Raw genomic sequence first — 21,540 nt, 5'->3', positions numbered from 1 at the left:
CAGTCCATGGACCTTTTGGACTTGGATAGATGGAAATGAGGATCTCTGCAAGGGCTCAGGTCTCACAGTACAAAAATTTAAAGTCTTCTATCTTCTAGCGTGGGAAAGAGTTATCTTTGCAAAAAAAGGCATAGGCAAAAGAGTTTCCTGAACAAAGGTAAGAAAAAGGTAGCTCGCTGCCATGAAGAATTGTCCAGAGACGTTCAGAACTGAGTCTCACTGGCCCTTCTGGTAATAGCAACAAAACTCTCTTCATGGAAGATGTAGGTCAGAGAGTCCAAGCCACAGGACGGCAAAAATGAAAGAAACACAGCTCGATTCCACTCTTTGGAAACACATAAGAATTAGACAGCAACTGTAGTATCACAGAATTCTTGCCATTCTTTACCCCATTCCTGTACTAATTAAGAATCTGAACAGTGGGACTACACACACGCTTCCCACACCCAAAGTATAGAAGGAAATAGGAAAATTTCATTAATGCAAATTAGCAATAGTCCAGAGCAATAGATAAGTTATTACAACACAGAGTCAACTTGGAATTTATCACTAACTCTTGCTCTACACCTTTTCTTAAGACAGTTGCTTATTGCCTTTGCTTTCTGGGTTTTTAGATATTTAATTTAATACTGCAATAAAGTTGATGTTTTTTAGTCCCTGTGGGTTGACGACCAATGCCAAGAATCAAAACAGTGATGCCCAGTTCTGGATGTACAAACTTCTGTTGCCCAAGCTATAAGAGCCAGGCAAGCAATCTCAGGACTGGCCCAGTGCACTGGGGCACAAATCCTCATGGAAAACAAGTAACTGCTTGTCCACATTAGCAGGTAATGCAGAGCCACCAGAACATAAGGATAGATCAGAACAGCCAACACTAAGGACCCCCACATCTTCAGAGGCACAGACGTACACCCTGCAAGCAGCTGCCCCAATCCCAGTCTCACTGGCTCCGGTCCTGGGGCTCAGTCCCACTCCAGCCACTGGTGCCTGGACACACATGGCTGGCACTATGGACACGTGGGCATCCGTGACCTATGGTCACACTCCTGCTGCTGACACTCGTGTTTGCTCACTCTGGTCTTTCCCATTGCTTCTCCACAGATCCACAGGACCTCCGTGCTGTGCTCTGGCTCCAGCTGCTGTGCTCTGGCTCCAGCTGCTGTGCTCAGACAGCCCTGCAGCCCCAGAACTGAGTTCCTTAGGCAGGAAGGGATTTAAAAATAAAGGAAGAGGCTGTGCTGGGCACAGACAGACTGGCACACTGATTGGTCTGCTATTTATATATGACCCATGCTTTTTATCTCTTTATTCCTCTATTTTCCCATGCTCACTCCTCTCCAGGTCACCTAAACCTGTCCTTTTTTCCTTCACTGCGCATCCCACAAGTCCTGCATCCTGCTTGGATTTAAAGGCATATTCCTATCTTCTTCACCCCTCATTTAAAAAGCTACATAAATATATTTGATATTCTATAAAATTGAGTATCATGTGCCTGATTCTTCAACTGTTTACACAGATTTTCTGCTACTGGCAGGCGGGAGAGCTCTTCTCATTTTCCTAATTGAGCTAATTAGAAACACATTGTGAGGATGCTGACTCTTCATCTCTAGTGAGAAATCTTCTAATACAAATAAAACACTGCAATCATGCCTAGGAACCTATCAGTATGGTTTGCTCTGGCTTTTTTTTTTCTTCCTCTCAAGAGAGTTAATGATTTCAGGTACCAATTCAGCTCAGAGACTGGGGATTTAAATCTTATTTTCAAGAAACTCTGAGGAAGACTTAAGGGGGTGGGTTTCTTGAGCACTACTGGATTTTATTTGCAGTCCAGGCAAGTTGACAAAGGAAATGCTATGCCAACGTTTCTTTTTTTTCAAACCTAGAAGACATGGAACAACTCCAGCCACTCCAAGACAGAACTACAAGACTGAAAACCCCAGCAGCCCATCATGTTGGTAAGGGGGTTTGCAGTGTGAGATTCCAGTTACCCTTCTTCAGCAAAAAAATGAACACTGTTTGTTCAAGTTAAAATATTATGGCTTAGCTGGATAGATAAAAAAAGCTAGTAAGAGCACCGAGTGAGAGATTTGGAATTTCTGATTTCCTATTTAAAAGGAATATATTTTCTGCCAGGACCACCCTTATGCTATACTACAATTACTGGGTACATGACTGTGCATCAGTTACCAATGTCACAAAAACTGACAGAAGGAAATTTCTAGAACATACTTGGTACTGCATAGAAGTGGTTTGTTTATATACTCTTAGTTATGCTGCACCTATAGAAAGTAGGTTTTGGATGCAGTGGGTATTAAAAACAATTTCTTTCAAAAGTCCCACACTTTAAAAATTAAAAATAATTATACTGTGCAAAACAGCCTGCTGAAAGTCTGCCACTCTCGATGCTGACTTGCAATCCAAACCAGCACACAGATCTGAATTCAGTGTCTCCTCTAAAATGATTCTAAAACATCCTCACATTTAAGTTACTTGTGGTAATTGTTTGTGGTTTATGAATTTTCAGTTGTTAGGCTCAGGCCCTCAAAGCTTGAAATAGAGAAAACTACGTCATGAAAACTAAGTTTGGTAGACAGTAACATTGCTATGTTAATTCCAGGCTGCCCATTTCCTCTACTACCAAATGCAGTAGAGGGATTCAGGATTTTACTGAGTTTTGGTTGCTTGCAGGGGTAGCAAAGGCTTTCCTTTAGCCACTCATGGGAGAGGGATGTGTTCTTACCAAAATAATCATAGCTCTTGTAAAAGCATTTGAAAGGAATGCAGTATTTTGGTGTACCCATAGGCTTTATCTGGACACCTTATGGCTTCCCAATGTGGAGAAAGTTTGCTGAAAGTAGTAATTTTTGGTAATTCTGTCTGAGCCAAAACTGAAGGATGAACATAAACTCAGATGAGGACAAGATGTTCTATTTTTGTTGTGTCTAAATAGCCACTTTCCTTCAGAAATGTAGCACCAGCCTGAAACTGAGTTTTGCACAGAAACACTCCACTCCAACACAAGCAGATTTTACTTTTAGTTATGGGATGCACTGAGGTGCTGAGCTGCCTAAACAGACTAAAACAGACTAAAAGTTATTTTTATGCAAATATAGAGAGGGAACAATTTGTCATTACTAATTTTGTCCAGGAGATGAGAGACACAAGCAATGTTCCTGCACCAACATTACTGTAGGAGGCAAGGAAGAGCAGGCACTTTAGCATTATGTACATATTGCACAGATGAGGTGGATTGCCTCAGCAGTAGCAAATCCTTTTAGCATTTTTGTACTAGAAGAAATTCCTTCTGAGGAAAGGAACTCACAATAAACACACATATTAGCAGGCAAGAACATCACACACAAACCTGTATCTACCTGCAACTTCTTGTTCTGAAAGACAACTCATGCATTTTGAAAAAAGTTATTTATTTTCACTGCTATAATCTCTCTACTGTAGTGTTAGCACTTAACATAAGCATCCACTCTTCTACTGTCCTATTTACAATCCATTGAAATGTATACTCTACAAATACAATACATTTTTTCAGAAATGTAAGGGAAATGCACAATTTGGTAAGGTTTAAAAAAGTGACACTCATCTGTACAGGATCTTCAAATCATCCAAAAAGTAAAATTTACAAGGCAGTATCAACACAGCTATGTAAGGGCAGGTGCTACAGTGACAAAGCAGCAAACTTGCTAATACAATAAAATAAAGAAAATAAAGTGTTTTGGGGCACCAGATAATACACTTAGTACCACTGAAGTTGTAAATTTAGCAATAAACATATTTCTAGAAACATGTAACTGCAAACCTGGAGAACATTCTGAAAAATATTAAACATTATATACACATGAGGTAAATGTACCTTGGTCTTTTAAGAGGTAATTTGAGTTTAAAGCAACGGATATGGTGAAGGGATTTTTTTGTTTGCTTGTTTTTTAAACACAAAATGATTAACATCTTGCAATCATTTCAATGGCACAATATAAACAAGGAACTAACTAAAAGGTGAATTTCATGGCAATCATACTCAGAGCCATTACTGAAAAAATAAAATAGCCTCTTACTTCATTTGACACCTTCATGTCCCCATACAGTCGATACCAACGTCTTTACTTATATACAAAGTCTTTCTTAGGATTACAAGCAGAACCATAGGAGGGTGACAGTGTGTCATACTTGGAGAGTCTGCTTGAGAAACATCCCAGAATTCCAGCTTTTAAGGTTGGAGGGTCCCTGAAGAATTCCAGCATTTCAAAAATGACATCTCAGGCTTTTCAGCATCAGACTATTTCCAATGCTCCTTGTTCTCCATGTCCATATCCATCTGGTCACAAGTCTGTAAACCAAACTGAGGCTTCAATGCTACTAAAATGTAAAGTTGATTAAATCCACAAAACTTAAGTGAATGTGTAATGTATATAATATTTACAATAAACATTTGCATCAATATTGATCAGAAACTGTTTTGGTATATACTTGAAATGATACAAAATTAATATTTTGAATGCTAAAATATTTTGGTCCCCCTGGATTTCCAAGAGCAGATCTGGTGATATTACAATCTTAGTTTAAAAAATACTTATGTGTACCTGTGTCCATATATATAAGATATGATCTTACACAGGTAACATTTAAAGTTACATAATATATACAGACACAGCCTTTGTAAAAGGTGTTCAGTTCATACAACGGAAAAGAAGAACAAAGCTTGAATTTGTGGTGTCAGAACTGAGGATACATATAGCTCTATTCAGAATTTTCCCGTTCTGCAGCCCAATAGGAATTATAAAGTTGTTCTAAAACACTGTTCCTTAAGTCATAACACAGTATCAAGCATCCTTCTGTGCTTTGTTTTTGCAAGCTTCTATTACAAAGCTAAATCTTGAACAAAGTAAGAGCAATTCAGGAGAGTAAAGATTTGCAGGTGGTTGATACAATGTAACACACAGTTATATTGTTGACAGAATCATCTGCATACCATGAGGCTGTCCAGTTGCTGTACATCCTCTTTAAAATGCAACAGAACGGTTCTGTATATTTTAGGAAATTAAATGTTTTGCTGATAAGGTTTTGTGGGTGCTAAAAAGAGTCACTAAAAATTATTTGATTAATTATACTGTAAACACTCCTGTTACTACCAAAATTACTATAGAGATCTGAGGCACACCAGGGCCTGATATTTCTGAAGTAGGAGCTGTACCATTTGTAACTGCGGTAAGGACCCCAGGACACCTATGAAAACTTGAAACGTAACAAAATTACAAAACAAAAAAAGTTGCTACCTACGCAGCCTTTGAAATTAGATGGAGACCCTGATGATGACCCATGATCTATTTTCATGATGATCTGTTTTTTTAAAGTTTCAGTACAAATACATAGAATTTGCCAGAGAGGCTGCCAAGAAGAGAGGCTTGGGAGTTATGTTATATTCAATTTTTTTTTTACATTTAATTAAAAAACTCTGTGGTGCACAACTGTCCATGCACACAAAGGCATATTTTATTTAAAATACCTATATGAAGTAATTTTTAATCCAGCTTTGATTGACAGAGGCCTGAAGCACATAAGCCTCACTTGTCAGATAATGCCAAACATAAGTGTGACAGCTGCATGTATGTTTAAGCCTAATTGGTTTCTAAGAACCTCTCTTATTTTTCCCTTTTCTCCTGGATACTGTCTTCCAGTAAGAATAAACTCACTCATTTTGTTGTTGACAAAAGCATTTCATTATTTGCAGTTTGACCTCTGAAGGTCTGTAATTCTGACATAGTTTAAACTCATCTCCAAGCAAGCAGTAAGAATATAGAAATAAACAAAAACTAACAGTTAAGGCTTTTCTTGGGTAAGGCTCGTGTCACCTATGTAGCATCTTCTTCCTGGGCCTCATTCCTCTTCCTGCTTGAGCTGCCACACATCACCATGGCACAGAACTCGACTGTGCTGCTGCCAGCAACCACCCTGCCACTGCCACCCTCTTGGTAAGAAACTCTCAGAGGGCTCTATGCCAAGGGATGAACAGGAAGCCGAGTTAAAGTTTACCATGTGTGCTGCGTAATGAGATGGGCACTGATGTGTTCTGAAGAGTGGCAGGTTAGGCAGCATATTAATTACCAGACTCATTTACACACTGAAATACTACTGTTTTGGACATTAATGAAACCAAAGGCCAACCAGACTCTTGCTAAAATTGCAATTAAAAAAATATCCTGGTAACAGCAGGTTTTTGTTGTACATTTGGGCAGGAAGCAATTTAATTTCTAAACAAGTTTGTGAAAATACTATGATACTCTTAAAAACTCAGGGAAATATAGACTAAAGCCATGCATATTCTTCTGTGTTCTTATGACAACACAAGTCACCATAAGCTTTGTTCTTCTAACAATGAAGAGGATTGCTGGAATCCCCTGATATTTGTATCCAAAGACCTGCAGCTCACCACCTTCTCTAGCTCACCACATTGTGTATGAGGCACACACAACATACATGCACATAAAACTTACAAGCAGCTTTGAACTGTCTAGTACAAAAGCCCAAATAACTTTTCTCTAATGACAGGTGCATTTAATCATTGTGTAATTGCAAATACTGTTCTTTGAGCCTTAAGACTCAGCAGAACTGCACAGAAAATATGCTTTTCATACTTATTTAATGAAGCAAAATCTCCCTTAACATTTTACTTTTCTTGCTACTTTTCTGAAGTAGATAGGTACTTCAAGCATTTTAGAAGTACCACTTGATTAAAAAAAAAATCTCCTACATAATTATGAGTCATAACTTGAAAATTACAAAATATGACAGTGAATTTACTAGCTTACACTATTTAAAACTCCTACAGTGGTTTCAAGAGTCAGATTTTGGTAAAATTGAAGATATTTTATCAATTATGTACTCACTGTTGCAATGAGTGAGATTTAGTACTTAGCTAGGCAAAGGAACAACTTTTAACTTGTATTTTTGAAACCAAAAGTACCATAGGCTTTGTACATCCCTACTATTTTGCATTAAAAGACTCAAAAGTGGCACTTACTGGTGTAATACAATCTATTTTGAAGGCAATGTAATGTTCTGAAAAAGTGGAAAAAACCCAGTAATCACGTATAAAGTATAGTTGCATAAGTTATGTTCCCACAACTGAATGAGGTCAATTTGTAAGTCAAGATAAGAGTCCAAAAGATGCACTACCTTAATAGATAGCAAGGTATACTCCAATAGTACATTCACAATCTGAATCAAGGAATCAAGACAGTGGTTCAGAGTAGTCAATGTACCAGGCAGGAATAAAGTTGCTTTAAGAGCCATCAATGCACTGTAGAACAATATAGTGAACCAGTTTCATTTTAGAAGTGACCTCCTACTTTTAGCACAGTTAACTAGAGAAGACCAGCTATCAACTTCCCAAATGAAAAAATTATAGATAAATGAAACTAGACTACATGATGTTTTGTAAATAACCTGGGAAAGAGGTTCATAGTGCACAGAAAGACTCAACACAATTGTTTAGCACATCCACAAAAATCCTAAGAAGTGACGTTCCTATGAAGTATTAAAAGGCAGCAATATCCTTCTGTTCCCCCAGTGAGGTAGAACAATTAACCTTCTTAGCACGCCACTCTGGTGCAGATAGGGATTTTTACAGTGTTCTTCGGTAGCAAATCCAGGATTACATCTTGATCCCCTCCTGTTGACTAAGTTGTGATAATGTTTTCTTAATGCGCAAAGCTGTCAGCCGAGCAGCTCCGTTGGCATACCAGCATTCCCGCATAATTTTTGCCATCACTCGTAATGCCTGCAAAGGAAACACAAGTCATTAGATGCACTGCTGTTCCAGTGTAGCCCATGTAACTGCTGCTCTGTCTTAGACTCTTCAGGCATTTCTGAAATCCATTACTAGTAGTACAGGTGCATAGGAGAGTGTACTGTTTAAAAAAATAACCAAAAAACTTACTTTATTTACAGAAAAGTAAAACTCTCTAAACACTGTAGAGCAAACTTGATATTTTTCAGTAGATTTTGGCCCATGAAAATAATATTTTAATGAACAATTATTAGCTTGTCTGTAACTGTTTTCTGAATTTTCACATCAGACAAAAATACACTATTTTAAATTGTACTTGCAGTTAAGGAGTTACTTCAATGCATAGCAATTAAGTTCATGAGCTGTCTTCCTCAGATTGAAGCTCTGCAAGGATTCTAAAAATTTTTGAAGTATTTTTATCCTTCAGAGAGCCAGTCTTTGAAATCTGAGTCCTTCTACATGTTCTTTGTACTAAGGCAAATAACAAAAACGGCAGATTAAATAAAGTAACAGCTCCAAAGTACCATGAAAGCAGTATTACCTTAGTCATTTTAATCCTGATAACTACCTGTCTCACAGTTTGCTGGTGCATTCACCACCTTTTCTCCTTCCTGTGTGCTCTTGCCCAACTCTTAGCCATGCATTAATTCCACACATGCCACAACCCAGGTTCCCTCCTCTATCCAAAGCACCTCATCCTTATCAGTACCTCGCTGCTCCTGCAGCGCAGGAAGCTGTTGTCCCAAGCTGTGAGTCACTGGTTGTGACAGAGCAATGCTATGGAATATTCCCTCTGACCAGTTTGGGTCAGCTGTCCTGGCTCTGCTCCCTCTCATGCTCTTGTCCACCCCCAACCTACCTGAGAAACGGAAAATGCCTTGAAGCTATGTAAGCACTGCTCAGCAACAGCTAAACCATTAGTGTGCTATCAGACTGTTTTGGCCACAAATCCAAAACACAGCATTATGCAGCCTGCTATGAAGGACGCTGACTCAATCCCAGCCAGACACAGTACAATTTATTTACAATGATGCTTCCTGCATAATGTAATTCAGACTAGCTGTAATTTATATTAGCATCATCTATGCTTCACAGGAAGGGATCCTAGAATCCTCCATGCAGAGTTAGCTATTAATTTTTATGAAATTACATTTAAATACTTCTGTATAACCAAGGAACAATGCTTTTAGTAAGACCATAATGATTAGAATGAAATTAATTAAGTTCTCTAAAAGCAGCTCTTCTCCCTTCAACAATAAGCATGATTTTTAAGCCACTGAAATCACTAAAAGCTCTAGTGTCCATTAAAGCAGCTTTAGCAAGGTTAGTTAATACCTCACAGCTCTGCCATCTGTTTGGAATATTGGGCCTTAACTTCTGTTCACACACAACTTTCCTCATTTCTTCAACAGAAGGATCTGAAGGAACAAGGTCATAGTATGGCAACTGGTAATCTTCATGGATTCCTGTAACAGGTTGAAAATAGCTTTATTTTAGCTAACACTGGATTACGTATTCTTCACTTTTTACTGTGTTCCTTATCAGTACCCTACCAGTTCTTGGTTTTCATTTTTAAAAGTTACATCACAACAACTGACAAATAAATAAAAATCCTTAACCACACCTTAGAAGTATTTACATTACCCTTCAAGGATCTAAAATTTATAAAATTGGAAGAGATAGAAGCTACATCAAATCTTTCACATGCTATACTAAAAACATGCTTCTTCAGAGCACATAATTGATAACAGCATGCTTCATTTTAAATAAGATATAGACTTATCTGAACACATTATAGCTAGGTCTTGTGGTGCTTGCCTCTTGCTCACAAGAGTACTATATTTTACCCTTTTCTCCCCTCTATGTAAATATTTGGAAAAAAAGAAGAATATTTCCTATTTTCTTCAACAAGTATGTTCTGTCATTGAATAGACCAGTTATCATTTACAGGATTAACAACTAGAAAGTCTGAGATCAACTGGCTATTACTTTGCAGTTTTTTGAGCAAACTGTTTTCAGAACCTGAATAAGTTTAAGTTCCTCATAATTCCCTAATATGTCTCATTTTATAAAGATTGCCACGTACCACCAATTGAACACCGCCGAGCTATTTCCCAAAACACTAATCCCATTGCATAGATGTCTGCTCGTTTGAATGACTCAAAATGTTTCATATTTATGGAATCATCTAGGACTTCAGGAGCCATGTACCTGTGTGGAAAAAAAAAAAATTTCATAAACACTTAAGAATATAAAAAGTTCAGCACTACTGATCAGCTCAAATACAAAATAATGTATTTTTGCGGAAAAGGAGATAAAAGAAAATTCTCCTTCATTAAGATTATCCAATCAGAGACAATTCAATGTAAAGGGATAAGTAAACTGAGAGAAACAAGCAGAGAAATAGGGTGAATAAGCAAAATGTGAAACAAACTAGAGCTATAAACCTGATAGAGAAGGCACAACTGAGACAGTGACAAAGAACAGAAGTCTCCAGTCTGCATATGCTCATCAGTATATCCTATTTAATTAAATCCTAACTATTCTCTGCAATCTCACTCTCAAGCTCATGTGCACATGCTCTCTAAGAACTGTGTGTCAGCAGCTGGAGGCAGGCATGGGTCTGTTCAGGTTGAGCAACTGCAGCAGCACAAGGGATGAAGCTGAAACTACAGAGAAGGAAGGGCCCAACATCAGTAGCTGGAACGGGAACTACAGGTCCTAGGTGCATGTCTGCAGGTGGTAAGAGCACCTATCTGGAGCTAGTGGTCATTCTGTGAATGAATTCTGGGCCAGCAACTGTAGTCTGATAGAAGGTGAAGGAAACCCTGGTACCAGTAACTGGAACAAATGAGTGGGTCTGCTTCAGCTACTGAAATAAAACCATGGACCACAGGCTTCATGGTCACAGCTTACAGGCACCAGCTACAGCAGAGAAAGGGGATGAGAAAAACAGAGTAAGGGTATAGTAGAGGAAATGTATTGTATTAGAATATCTGTATAGAGGCTTTGCCCCAGAGGTCCTGGTTGCCCTTGATGGGCTGCAGCTGCGATGTCCTTAATTGGGCTGCAGCTGTAACCAATGAAGATGACTGGGATAAAAGGGGGCAGGTTAGCCAGTCAGGGACAGCCTTGGAGGAGTCTTGATCTGAGAGAGAACAGCATGCAGCAGAAGAAGTCAGTGAAGATCTACAGCCATAAGAACACACCGAGGAGGTATAGACTTTAGAAATCAGATAATATCATTATGAAACTCTAGAGAAATAATAGAACAACAACAATTGGTGACCCTGACGTGATAGTTAACAGAAGATAAGACAGCTGAGCGCTGTGGCAGCCAAGAGCTGTGGTGATAGTTGGCAGAAGATAAGACAGCCGAGAGCTGTGGTGGCCAAGAGCTACAACAAGATAAGACAGCTGAGAGCTGTGGCGGCCAAGAGCTGCAACAGAACATAGCCTTTGGGTCAAGGAGCTGGGAAAGAGTATAGGCTTTGAGCAAGGCGCTATGTGGGTTGTATATGGCCTGTGAGTCATGGGAAAATATAGGTGTTGTACATAGTCTGTGAGTCATAGAGAAATGTATGTATTATAATTGAACATCTGTACAACTGTTAACTCGAGTAAAAGAAAAGGGGGAAATATAGTAGAGGAAATGTATTGTATTAGAATATCTGTATAGAGGCTTTGCCCCAGAGGTCCTGGTTGCCCTTGATGGGCTGCAGCTGCGATGTCCTTAATTGGGCTGCAGCTGTAACCAAAGAAGATGACTGGGATAAAAGGGGGCAGGTTAGCCAGTCAGGGACAGCCTTGGAGGACCCCTGACCTGAGAGAGAACAGCATGCAGCAGAAGAAGTCAGTGAAGATCTGCAGCCATAAGAACACACCGAGGAGGTATAGACTTTAGAAATCAGATAATATCATTATGAAACTCTAGAGAAATAATAGAACAATAACATAAGGGTCTCTCAGCACCAGCAACTGGAGCGGGAGTCACAGACTGCAAGGTCTGGGCACTAGCTGCTGGGCTGAGCAAGAAGATTTGCATTTCTCCAACCCTGCAAGGCTGGTGTGCAGGACTGTAATTAATTAGCAACCTTCAAGCTGGTCTAGTCAGCATCCAGGCAGCCCAGGCAGGGATATTTGCCAGGACAAGAGCCCATGCTGATATTTGAGGGAATCCATGCAGGTAGGCATGCATATAAATACATCAGCTGTTTGCTGCTGTGCATTAACCCAGCAGGTGAGTATGATATCCATGGAGCTCAGAGTATTAGACACAGCAAGCCTTGGATGGATGGTTGAGGGGCTCATAAACATGCATGGAGTTGTGAGGCTGCAGATGGGAGTATGTACTTTCACTAATGAAGTTCAATCCTGATCAGCTGAAGAGAAGGCAGGAGACTTGGCTGTCTATAGTTATGTTTTATACAAGTTCTGACAGTGTTTCATGTGGGTGTTGAAGACAGCACATGGTGCGCAGCAATCTGTATAATCAGCCCTATCAGTACAATATGTGTCTGTGTATGACTGGTTGGATCCCAAGGAAGAAAGCGGCAGCCACATCCATGGGCCTCAGATGAACAGAGCCCCAGCCCTTTGGAACACACCAGCTTCCTCTAGCCTACCCTCCAAGGGTCAGGCTAGAGGAAGCCCCGCTTCCTGTAATCTGAAAAACTATAGCAGCCACTTAAAATATCCCCTAACAAGCCTAAAGCAGGAGTAGACAAGAAGTGCTGGTTAAGAAACCAGCACCATTAAAAATTTCTTGACAAAGGCCCACTATCATTGCAGTGCCCAATTTTTCATCATATAGTTTGCAAATCCCACCCTAAACCTTGCTCTTTTAAAAATTAGCAAGTTATGTGGGCTACAAATTAACAACTGTGCTCATCAATTTGGTTTACCCACATTTCCTGCAAGGAGAAACATTAGTAACAAAGTTTCTCTTAAGAAACAAGGCCTGAAAACCCATCATGGCATCCAAGTGATTGTTACCTTGTTTAGTGAGTAAGTCTGACATGGGAACACCAAGCAAAACATCAGTGCAGACCTTACTGCAAGAGCTACTGACAGCAGCATCCCTGCTGGCTGCTGGAAAGAGTGAATGTTATTTGCTGCATCAAGTCAACATCAGTGGTAGCACTGCTCTCTCATTCTGATTTGGTTCTGGCAGCTAAATCCAGTATGTGATGTTTAGCAGAGTTCAATGTGTTTCTCCACATCACTGTCCCAGCAGTCTCAAGCTGACATACCAATGAAGCAGGCCAACAGTGGCACCTGGGCTTTGAAGAGCAGTGTTGATTAGTAAAAAAAGCAACAAGTGCAGAATACTGGAGTGTGGAATACGGTGCTAGGCAATAGCTCTACCTCTGGAACAGCCACAGAAGCCTAGACATGGTTTCATTTAATCAACAGCATTGTAGGATTTTCTTTTCCAGTATCAGGGATGGTAGGCAGAATGCAAGACACACTGCTTAAAAGAAATTTCAGGACTCCCTCAGTACTACAGAAATTCTTACAGAAATTACATAGATATAAGGAAGCAAGGGCTATCAAGATATGTAAAAAAATGCAACAAATAGTTGCATTTGTTCTGAATTACCCAGAACTTCAACAAAGTTTGCTGAGATGAGAGTTCTCCTAAGGCACGCAAATTCCTCACAAGTAATAAACACAGCACAAGCAGAAGACAACTGTCTGAGTTGAGTGTAAGGTTTACTTTGACAGTATTTATTGAGTGGAAGTGGAGTATTAAGTATTGCTGCAATCTTTGATATGGACGAGGCTCAAATTGTTCTGGTCCACCCATATCAAAGATGTTTTAATCAAGAATAGAAGATTGCGGTGAACACCTTAATGCTCACCAAGGATTCTGCATTACAGGATACTCTTATGGTGCTTCATGTGCTTGACACTAAGTGATTATCTTGGAGCCTAGCAGAAAGAATATTTGATCTATCTTAAGATGCCAAGAGGGTGAAAAGAGTGACGGACCTGAAAAAATAGTAACTAGAAACTCCAACCATTGTGCAAGATGTCAGCCGGAAACACTAAACAAGCAGTAAAGGAGATTCTCTCGACTTCCATGAACCATCCAAAGAACAAGGCTTTTAACAGGAAAGACCACAAGAGGCCTGAATGTGGCAAAAAATCCCCCTCCCCACGTGAGTTCCATTGGCAAATTGACCTATTACCTTGGTCCTCCATCAATGCATTTAGATTGGCTTTGGCTTCCATGACACAGAATGGTGAATGACTGTTGAGAGATTACTGCTGGAACAAGAGAGGCGAAAGGCAAGGAGGTCGTGTAGTGAGGTCAGCAGCTCAGCCATTTCATGGCTGTTACACAAAGGGGAGAGAAGTAGGCATTTCCTTGTCAGATTATGTGTTGGAAATGCATTGCCTGGCAGATGCAGTATCTTAGGTTCTGGAGAGAGCAACTCTGTTTCATAGAGTAACTCTGACCTTCTGAGCAAGGTCTGCAGCTCAGTATCATCCAAGAACAAAAGGATAAGTCTACAAAGAAGGGTATGAAGTGTGCTGAGCATGGTCTTGCCAAACTTTGGGTGCCTGCTGACCTCTTTCTCCCATCTCTTTTAGTCCAAAAGCCCAGTACTAGTTGTCTAAATTTCTTGTACAACATATAGGGAGCTTTGTGTCATCAACTAGACCCATACACAAAATGTGTGGCATCTCCTTTCATCAAGCCTACACTCTACAAGGTAGAATTCTGCCCATATTTTGTTTAGGTAAACTTCTAAGAAGCACCCATGGTGAGAATCTGCTGCCAAAATTCTTTTAAAACACAACGTATCTGAACTATCAAAAGTAACAGCTGGGCCACACTTCTAAAAAAATAGGAGGAGAATAAGGGTTTTCTACTTGCCTCAGGGAGTGAGAGAGAGATTCTATTTCCTTCTCAGTTTAAAGCTCACATTCCCTGCTTTATGTTGCAGGCTGAGCTGTGAAAGCACACAGTTCACCCCTCTGGTAAAGCTAAGCCTCTGAACAGAAAAGAAATAAAGTCAGAGAATTCAGTCAGAAAGAGGGATCATCAGTTTGACTCAACACCCTGATCACTCACACAAGAGTAAGTCTGCTTGCTCCCTAGACATACATTTTTACAACAATCATTAGAAAAACAGACTTCACCAAATCTCCCTGAACTTGTACACAAAGCTTCCATGTGCAGAAGCGGTACCAGCAGTGGCAATCAGTGGGAGTTAAAACTGTCACTGAACAGGTAAGACTTGAACTGTACTATGAAAAATTAAATCAGAGGTGCAGTTACTTACCTAAGAACGCACAAGAGGAAGAAGAAGAGTCTAAGCCTTTTACAAGAATGAGAAATTTTCAGAGAGGTAGAAATGACTAATGTCTTTAAAAGGGGAAACAGATTTAGCCCTCCTGCTGCCCACTCCAGCAAGCAAAAGTTCCTACAGCTTTACCCTTGTGAAGAAGCATAAGACAGATGAACAAGCAATTTAATAATGCCTATGCAAGAAAAGATCTGGTAAGTGGGATCTGCAAACACAGCTGAAAGGATGCTTTCTCCAGTGCCAAGACTAAAGAAAGTAACTGATTTGTACGTCATTTTCCTTTGCATGTAGGTGTAGTAGAAAATTCAAAAATCACACGTGGCATGCGCCCTGCATGCAGCTAAATTTGTAATGATGAATTCTGAGATAAGCCTGCTACTGGACACTTCGAGAAGGAATAATACTCAGTTCCTTATAATTTAGAAGTAGTTCAGAAAATAAATCTTGCCTGACCATTTGTGTGGTATTTTTAAAATTGGCAAAGGACTAGTACAGCAGAGCTTTAGAACAAAGTAACTTCAGCAATGTACACATCAGTAAAATAAATTTTCAGTACATATTCTAAAAGCTTTAGTTAACTGAGCCTTGAAATAATGTTTAAGGGTTTTTTCCCTTCCACAAAGACACAGCTCAAGGGGCATCCAAGTTCACTGTAAAAACTCAATCAACCCCCCCACAGTATTGCTTACTAAAGGGATATAGAAAAAAAAGTGGTTGTGATATAAACTGGAGATTGGACAACATCAACACAATTTTTTCAAACACTGCTAGGCCATATGGGCTTGCTTAGCTGTCACACATTCAGTGCTGTGTCAAACTCCAGTTTGACACAGCACTGAACCTTTAGGCATTAGAAGAATGAAAAGCTGTCCACATCCAAAATGCTTGCTGTGGTTCACTGTTAGTGCTGCTACCTCTGTATGCTGTATAGATACATGGATTACTAAGGGAAATTTATTTATAGCTTCCAGTTATTATTGCCTGAAGGTTCACCAATGATAAATTACTGACAGCAAGTTTTATTGCACTTGTGCTGACTTAGTTAAACAGCTCTGAATTCCTCTAGGGCAAGAAAAACCTGTATTTCCAAATTCAGAAAAAGCTTTTAAGAGAGACTATATTGACTCATCCACTTAAGATTCTATTTATGCATTAAATGACAAAGATGACTGTTTTAACTTCTTGCATTTCTTTAAAAAATGTGATTCCAAGACAGCCCCATGTCCAAGACTCTGCACCTTGTATGTTCTTCCACACAGGCTTCACACTGACAACCACAGCTTTTTACTGTCACTATCAATATCCTGTTTTACACTCCTGATTTCCATGCAATACATGGCAAGAAGGAGAAAGAGAGCACTGAAGTCTCTAAAATCATCAGTCATGAGATCTCTTAATTGTTTGAATTAATATTTGTGCCCTACAATACTTAGCAAGTTTTCAGCATTTTACACAAGCCAACATTGAACATGCCTTTTAAGCGCCTACCATCTAACTAAAATACCGGCTGACAAGGAAGTGCCTAAGAACTCTATCTGCCATTACCTTTTCCTGCTGTTTATATTTCTATCAACACAAATTTATATGGGACAAGAAAAACCAAAGCATTTTATCATAGAAGTCACCTGATACATCACATAAAGATTTTACCTTTTTGTTCCCACTCTGTGATTTGGGGCAATGTCAATTGTGTCTGTAGCTGAATCGTGCCTAACCGCTAAACCTAGGTCTGCAATGCAGCATGTTCCATTCTTTTTCACCAGTATGTTTTTTGATTTTAAATCTCTGTGGGCAATTGCTGGTTTGCCTGTAAAGGAAAAAAAAGAGAATTTGTAAAAAAAACTCCAAACCAACCTCCTTTTATTCTAAGCCTGGTGCAAGCTTCTGTTTGAAGGAACAGAATTCCTTCCAGTTCTGACATTTTATGTGCACCAGAGTACCTCCTGAAATCATTCACTGTAGATTGTCTGGCTGTTCAGGAAAGTGCCTTTCATGTTTACTGCATTACACCCCACTTGCTCCTTTCCCTCTTCCTGCTAGTATTTATTGCATGCACATCCTACTCAAACATTGTCTCAACTCAAAGTTAAGAAGATGCTACATGCACCATTTCTTGCTGCCTTTTAACAGGTATTTTGTACGAATGATTGTTACATCACAACACCAGAGAAAAGAAGGAAAAAGCATTTCAAATTAAGAAGTTCTGTGAATTTGGAAATCATCACAGAGTAGAACAAGTTACTTATATGTCATTAAAAAAAAAACAAAAAACAAAAAACCAACCAGTATTATCCACATGATAAGCAGAATAATTGTAAGATTACCTTGTGTGCCAACAATTTCCATGTGCAGATGAGCAAGACCACTGGCAGTGGACAAAGCTAATTTTATCATTCCTTCCACTGTTACTGTATACCTGTTCAGGTAATCAAAGAGTGATCCATGCTCGTGATAGTCTGACACTAACCACAGCTGAGTCCATGTACCATTGTCTGCAAAATAAAACTGGCATGAATACCACACATACACACACATATATGACAAATAAACAACATGTTCCACTTCTATACAACACTTATGAAGTACAAATTATGGTCTGCAAGTAACCTCTGTAAATTAGACTCGTAACATTTTAATGCCTCTGCAAAGATTGGTAACACCATGGGAGAGTTTCTGAAAAGCTTAAATATTCTTGTATTTAAATTAAAACACAAACCATAGAAAACTGATGTCACTATAATTCTGAGGTGTATATTCAGGGTGAACTGTTCAGGGTATTAGCCAGGCCTTGCCTTTCCCTAGGTTTCCTACTAGAGTGGGGCACAGGGAACAGTGCTGAATGCATGATCCAAAACTAATCCCATCACTATCAGTCTAGCACAATATTGTCCAGGCTAATAAAAAAAAAGTGTTTCAAACTTTGCTCCCTGATTCCTTCAGTCTTCCCATAACCTATCTGCCTGGGAGACAATTCCCACAGTGGATTTTTCCTCCTAGAGTAGAAGCTTACAAGCAGCAATCAGACACAAAGTTAAATCCCACCTCCGATGACCTCTAGATTGCTGGCCAAAATTGAGGTTTCCAGGAGGCACAAAAGTAATGAAAGCAAAATACACCAAGGAAATCAGCTTGCTTTGACTTTTGATTGAACTATGACAAACAAGATAAGCCACAATACATTTGTAGCTATCCCAAGGCATACAAATGACATATAAGAACTTAATTGTTCACATAAATAAAGCAGTGACACAAAATACCTTTAAGTTTAAGCCACAGAAAGAAGACTGTCAAAGGAATTCAAATCAAGATGGGAGCAAAAGTATTTTTTACCTAAGAAGTAGAAATCCTGCCACTGAATAGGTTTCCCAATTTTGTTGTGTTATAAAAGCACCTCTCCTGTGGCAGGCTTGAAAGATGTTTTTATAGCCAGGTAGTTTTACAGAAGAATCTTTCATCTCTTTAGAAGAGCAGTTATCCCATAAAAGACGTCTGTTGGACTCCTAGCCTGAATTATATAGCCCTTATTCTCTCAGAACAAGTGAGAGCACTCAGCACAAATCAAAAAGATGCCTCATTATGTGATAGTCCCTAAAGATTGCTCAAGAATATGAAGAACATGAAAAAGGGAAAGAAATTCAGAACTTATTTCCTATTGCAAATATACTGAAAAAAATTTACTTTCCAAAGAACACTCTTGTCTAGAAAAGCCAGAAGTACAAAATGCCTGCTCTAAAGATTGACAGAAACCACATTTATAGAAACACTTGTGCTTATCTTTAACTTAACACTTTGGTGGGGGTGGGAAAACTTGCAAACATCCCTTTTATTTGGATGTTTTTAGGGAAGTCAGTGATGCCATTAAAAAGATCTAAAAATAAAAGATAAAAATCAAAAAATCCACCAAAATTAAAAAGCCTCCAAATACTTCAGGGTAGGAAAAATACATTCAAACAATTCCCATAATGGAAAGAGAACTCTGGCTTGCTACATGTACAGAATAGTCTCAACGAAGTTGTTTAGACAAATAAAAAAAAAAAAAAAAAAATCAGTCACATAGTCACACACTCCAACCTGTACAAGACTGGTAAAACGCACTACTGCTGCAGGAAGAGTCTTTTGGGATGCCTAAGTGCTGTTTTTTAAAAAGGAACACAGAAATTAAAGATTTAAAAAAAAAAATCTGAAGTTATTTTTTTTAGAACTGCTGCATCTCTTGCTACTTGGCAATGTCCAAGCACAAACTCACAGAACTCAGCATAGTATTAAATGTGACTTTTTCCTAAAAGAATTATGGTCTCTGAGGAATCAATCCAAGAGTATTGGGCTTCACTAAACAGTCTTACAGAACTATTAGAAAACAGGTATGAGTTCACAGGCACAGAAAAGATGCTCTTAAATACACAAAGAACTGCAGAAGTTCCAAGTAAACTAACCTTATCACATGAGAATATTTTCTTCACTCGGTTTTATTCTACTTCTTCATCAGTTATGACCCTACACTGCCTGAAATAATCCTCTCCTGGGCATTAACATCATACACATTCATTACTTAGTCCTGTATTTTATTTCTTCTCCTGTTTCTTAGGACTGGGATACCTCACCAGGTGTCTGTACTAGCCACCTAGCTGTAAGGAAGGAAATAAAACAAATTTTAATTAGTCTACCAGACCTATTGTCTTAAAAAAGCTCTATAAAAGATGTCGGTTTCTGAAGAATTATCACAGCTTTGATTCAAGACTATGGTGCCTTTGCATAAAGTTCCTCCCCTCTTAACACTACATTTCCTCCTAAAAGGGGAATATGCTGCTGGTTACAGACTCTTCTATTCAGCTTTATCTTGTGTATTACCTGCAAGTTTTAATATTCAAGCCCTAACTTCCTTTGAAAGAAGAAATATAAACTGGGCTTACCATCCAGTCTGAGAAGAACCATGATTCTTTCCTATTATGTGCCATATTTGTGACCCTTCAACCAGATTTTAACAAGGGACAGTGTTACATCAAAATCAATTATATAAATAATTACAGGCAAGCTGAAATGCAGCAATAGGTCCAGTGTCCAGCTATCAGAAGGGACCTACTATGTTTGCCTTGCCTTGCTATATTTGACAAGCCATACATTTGTTTAGCACTATAAGCAGAATATGTTACAATAAACTTAAGTCTTCTTATTCTGTTGACAGTAGTTGATTATTACCAAGTAATAATTAACCTGACCTGTAAAATACCTGAGTATTTTTAGCTGCACAGTAAACAGCATCTGCCATGAAGCTTTCAATCACAGGATTTGCATTATCAGGTAGGAAAAAGTAATTACACTCAATAGTAATTACATACAGTAGCCCAGCTTTCCATGATTAGGCAATCTAATTTATTTTATGAACTCGCAATGATCAAGAATCTCAAATAATTTCAGAATACTCAAAATTTACAAAAAATTTACATGTGTTATTGGAAACATATTTAAGAGATTAATTATGGTTATTTCAGCTATTTCAGGACACCTGAAAGTATTTCATACCACCAAGGACACTCAGAAGTACAAGATTTTAATTTTAAACTCCAAATAAACATTGAAATTCTGAGAAAAGAAGCTTTCAGATTTGTTGTCAGGAGACTGATTACCAATGTTCAAGCAAAATCCGTCTTAGTAGAGCTCACTCATGAAGAAAGGAATTTATACAATTGCTATATCAAATATATAATCAAGTTTCAATTAAATTCAATTGATTGGAATCACTTAAGTGAAAAATGTTTGGTTTTTTTCCACATCAACACTAGCGAAACAAAAATGTTTTCTGTGGTGTTATGTAGTGAAGTGTTTCAAAGCAGATATTTCGCCCTTTTTGGCACACTGTAATATTAGAAAAAAAAAAAACAGGAAAAAGCAGTGAAGAAATCAGATTCAGATGGGATCTCCCACTAGAAATCTCTTAGAAAGGAGATATTCAGGGAGATAGCACTTTTGTCAGTGACTAGATCATGACTGTTGTCTTGTTAACATAACAGCTTGACTCAATCATGTTGACACAGTCATTTGACTCGATGAAAAGCACTTGAGCTGTGCAGATTCCCTCTCCTCAGGCTAAAGCCAGAGCTTCAAAAAGAATAAATGGCTGAAATATTACTTCTCCAGAGTCAGGAATTCTGGCTCATTTCTTTGCAGCATATTGTTTAACATCACTTTTGAGGATCTACTTACCATGAAAGACGTTCTAACTGAACCAAGCTCTCATACTGGGGAGTGTGCTTTTGGTTAAGGGGAAGGAATAGAGAAGTCAAGGTATTTTAGTGCATAAAGTTATCTGGACGTGTGCAGTGCAAGACTTCACCTTATTTTAATCTGCCTACAGACAGTTAAGATTACAGCCAGCTAATGCAGAGAAATCTTTAGTACTGTGAACTGCGGCTCTTGACACTA

At 38.7% G+C, this 21,540-nt stretch overlaps 1 protein-coding gene across 2 annotated transcripts in view; it reads right to left on the bottom strand.

The window, feature by feature from the left end:
• Positions 1-3,408: 3,408 nt before the first annotated feature.
• TGFBR1 (transforming growth factor beta receptor 1) overlaps positions 3,409-21,540 on the bottom strand; it is a 35,387-nt gene continuing 17,255 nt past the window's right edge. For both annotated transcript variants that reach the window (XM_036398635.2, XM_036398642.2), the window contains exons 5-9: positions 17,445-17,612; positions 16,771-16,927; positions 9,888-10,012; positions 9,137-9,267; positions 3,409-7,792 (exon numbers count right to left, since the gene is read on the bottom strand). In XM_036398635.2, the coding sequence (XP_036254528.1) occupies positions 7,667-7,792; positions 9,137-9,267; positions 9,888-10,012; positions 16,771-16,927; positions 17,445-17,612 (707 nt within the window). In that variant the 3' untranslated portion in view covers positions 3,409-7,666. The remainder of the gene's footprint in view (positions 7,793-9,136; positions 9,268-9,887; positions 10,013-16,770; positions 16,928-17,444; positions 17,613-21,540) is intronic.

This window comes from Molothrus ater, chromosome 1, assembly GCF_012460135.2.
Source record: "Molothrus ater isolate BHLD 08-10-18 breed brown headed cowbird chromosome 1, BPBGC_Mater_1.1, whole genome shotgun sequence".
In the NCBI taxonomy this organism is placed as follows: domain Eukaryota; kingdom Metazoa; phylum Chordata; class Aves; order Passeriformes; family Icteridae; genus Molothrus; species Molothrus ater.
This window is presented reverse-complemented; position numbering and strand designations above follow the sequence as displayed.